Here is a 3,673-nt window from a genome sequence, read left to right as displayed (position 1 = left end):
AAATTTGTTTTCAAAAATGAAAAATTTATTTTCCAGTATAAGATCAAAATGGTCCCACACTGTGGAAACCTTTCCTTTGAAGCTGCTCCATAGTTGACGCTGTAAAAGATCAAGAATTTGTTTGGCTAATGCTTTTGACAGATTCGCTTCTTTATTAACACAGTTTGGCATCCAGCGTCATTTCGAAACAGTTCCTGTATTGGTCACGTGACTTGCTGAAACCAATACGCGCACCGACACAAGTGTTGGTCTATGGGGCTTGATAAATGCGGCGACCCGTCGGTGTTGCTGGACCCATCACTAATTTCTGGATTATGTTTTCGACCGGTACTGTTTTTTTTGTTTTTTTTTCTCCTTTAGTACTTCGTCTTAATGCCAACTGATGCCAATCTGTCAGGACTGTTACTGTAGCACCACTGATGGTTTACAGCAGGGGGCGCCGTTGAGGAGAGTGAATGTTCTTCCCCTTCAGAGTGGTGCATGTCTACTTGTCGGACAGGACACTAGGGTTCAATCCCCGGCAGGTGTTCTCGATCAAATATATTATTTTTATCTATGTTATTGGTATCAAGCACAAATAGCTTAGTTATGTTCAAATTTCTAATTCCATTAGCGACGAATGAACATTTTTTCCCCGTTGCCATGATAATCGCGTTATTTCCGTCCCAATGATGACGGTGTCTCGCGCTCCAGCTTAACTCGGGTATAACTTGATTCAGAACTGAGTTACTTAGTTGATGATCTGAAACCAAAAACCTGGAGTATCACAGTTGGGTATGTATATTCAGAGTATCTGCCTTCTACTCGGAGCTTGTTGACCCTGCTTTCTGAAACAGGGCCCTGTTTTTATACAGTGGACAGCAATGGTCCTAGAAAACTACCTAGGTAATTTTCTAGGACCATTGCGGAGTAGATAGTTACTGTCTAGCTAGCACCTAGGTGCTAGCTAGACAGTAACTGCCTGCGGACTACACTTCCCACACACCCCTGCGGGACCGTCCTCTTTCCCAAAACGTTGCTGTGTGAGTTCGGGTCGGATTGATTTACCATCCGGATCGTCATGGAGGTGACTGCGGCGCGTCGCTCGTTTCTTTGCGACATTGGTGAGCCCAACTCTGTGAGCGGAAAATTGCGGCATGTTTAGCAGTGGTGCGGTTCATACAGGCTAAAAGCGGACAGAGCAAGTCAGGTTAAAGTATCATAAATCTGTACCTATACAAACGCAGTAAAAATGTTTTATTTTCCATGGGTTTGAATATCTCTCTCAAAACAAAATTTAGTTTGTCAGAAAATGTGCTACATGAGACCAATAAAAATTATTTTCAATGTATATTTTATTCCACGGTCCACAGTCATACGAAATAGTGCTGAGTTGACAGCTGTCAGATCCTGTTTTTGAAAAACTTATCCAGGTGTGATGTGTTTCTTTATGACTCCAGCTACTTAATGTGATTTATATCACTTAACTGTACACAGTAACTGCATTGAATCTTATTTTTTAAATTTGATATTGATATTCTGGTTGATCAAACAGTGGAGATAATTAAATAACAATCCTGACAATAGTTTTTTCTTTTTGATATCACAATTAGGATTTATCATGACAACAATAAATCAAAATTTTTATCAAGATGAATGAGAAGTGTCTCACAGTTAATGATAAATGGCCAGCTCTATCTGTGGTACTATTTGTGTCCAGCGTACTGTCAGGTAGTCCTGTGTGTTACTCTGCTGGTGTGTGTCAGGTTCCTGGGCAGACCGTACGGCGTTGCATGAAGCCGCGTCCCAGGGCCGGGCCCTCCAGCTGAAGCAGCTCATAGAGAGTGGGGCCTCTGTCAACATGGTGACAGTGGATAACATCACACCACTCCACGAAGCCTGCATTCAGGCCCGTCCCAACTGTGCCCGCCTCCTGCTGGAGGCCGGAGCTCAGGTGAGTTCAGGTTCAGCAGCGCAAAAGATGCAGAGGTGGTGTTGAGACGGGGCCTGGTGTGTGTGTGGCTGTTCCAGGTAGACATCCGGACCATCCATGGCAGCACGCCTCTCTGCAACGCCTGTGCTGCTGGCAGCCTGGAGTGTGCCCAGCTGCTCTTGGAGTACGGCGCCACGGTGAACCCATCGCTCACGGCGCTGACTGCATCTCCGCTCCATGAGGCCTGCATCCAGGGTGCGTCCTCCGGGAACAGACTGGGGAAACTAAAGTGTTCATTCAGTAACGTTCCAGTCTCCTCCCAGGTAATGCTGAGGTGGTGAGGCTGATGATAACCAGCGGCGCCAAGCTGGAAGCCTTCGACGTCCACTTTGGTCCTCCGCTTCACATAGCATGTGCTAAAGGTCACGTGGAGTGTGTCAAGGAGCTGCTGAAAGCAGGTTGTTAACCAACATCCAGCACCTTGCAACAGATGCATGCATCAGCTGCAATCACAAACTTCAATGTAATATATTGTACTCAATTTTTGTAAATACAATAAAAATGTAGCATTTAGTTTACATTGAGCCCCCTTTACTCTAATACCCCTAGATAACATTCCGTGCAACCAACTACCTTCAGAAGTTATTAATTATTAAATATGGACATCCTGTGTATGATGAAGTTTGTTAGAGATTATGAGCACACAAAGGAAAAGCGGTACAGTAGACAGGATACAGGGAAGTTGTGAAAAAATATGAAACTGAGTTTTGTTCTATGGAGACTAAATTAAAATGTTTAATTGAATGTCTAAATAATTTTAAATTGACAGTCAATTTATTAAATGTCATTAAATCATTAAAATACAAATATAATAGCTTATGCAGATGATAAATGCTGTGAGGGAGGGCTGACTGACAGACCCGTCTGCATGTGAGCCAATAACAGTAAATCACCACACTGATGCTAACTTAGCAACTTTTCAAACAAAAAATTTCCAAATCAGCAGGTCAGGTTCTTTAACCTGACAGTGGTTGGCTGTCAGCTTATTGAAAACTGCTTTATTGTGTTTTGTTCTCATTGTTCACACAAACTGCATCTTATTAATGGCATAATTCCCAAAAACATTTGTTCTTGTTCATAATGTTATCCTTTTGTTGGTATAAAACAGGTTGATCTTCCTCTTTATTGAAATGCTAATTCACATGCAAAATCATATCAAAGAGAACGTGTGTGTTGTTATTTTTGCTACTTATCCTGAGTGGACTAGAATCCAACTGCAGCTTCTTTGTTCTGCTATCCAGGATTTTTCACTCCTAAAAAACAAATTCGTTGATATTGTAAAGTGAATGTAAAATAAATTGTTTTTGTCTCTTTTCTGCATAAAACACCTAAGTGTGCCACTAAAATAATTCAGTGCACATCTTTTATTCACCCTCAAATAAAGACAATTACATTATGTTAAAAACTGCATCAGTCGTTGCAACATTCTCAAAGCAAAAGTCGCCTCCATTTATGAACACAACATTGAACATAGTATTAATATTTTTTCATGGCTGTAAATATCGTTGAGCTCATTGATTCTAGGATTTGAATAGGTTGGCTTTCATTCTTTGTGCAGGTGCCAATGTAAATTCAGTGAATTTTCATGAGACCTCTTTGCACCACGCTGCTCGAGCCCACATGGTGGACATGATCGAGCTGTTGGTGGAATTTGGAGCCAATGTGTACGCCAGTGACAGTCTCGGAAAGAAGCCACTCGAC

At 42.0% G+C, this 3,673-nt stretch overlaps 1 protein-coding gene across 1 annotated transcript in view; it reads left to right on the top strand.

Annotated features, from left to right (window-relative positions):
• The first annotated feature begins 793 nt into the window (after positions 1-793).
• The window catches only part of asb13a.1 (ankyrin repeat and SOCS box containing 13a, tandem duplicate 1), a 3,447-nt gene continuing 567 nt past the window's right edge, over positions 794-3,673 (top strand). Inside the window, exons 1-5 of the mRNA XM_007572035.2 lie at positions 794-1,103; positions 1,746-1,933; positions 2,011-2,167; positions 2,236-2,370; positions 3,531-3,668. Of these exons, the coding sequence (XP_007572097.1) occupies positions 1,061-1,103; positions 1,746-1,933; positions 2,011-2,167; positions 2,236-2,370; positions 3,531-3,668 (661 nt within the window). The 5' untranslated portion in view covers positions 794-1,060. The remainder of the gene's footprint in view (positions 1,104-1,745; positions 1,934-2,010; positions 2,168-2,235; positions 2,371-3,530; positions 3,669-3,673) is intronic.

This window comes from Poecilia formosa, unplaced genomic scaffold (assembly GCF_000485575.1).
Source record: "Poecilia formosa unplaced genomic scaffold, Poecilia_formosa-5.1.2 Scaffold292, whole genome shotgun sequence".
NCBI lineage: Eukaryota > Metazoa > Chordata > Actinopteri > Cyprinodontiformes > Poeciliidae > Poecilia > Poecilia formosa.
Note: the sequence above shows the minus strand (reverse complement) of the source record. Positions and strands in the feature narration are given on the sequence as shown.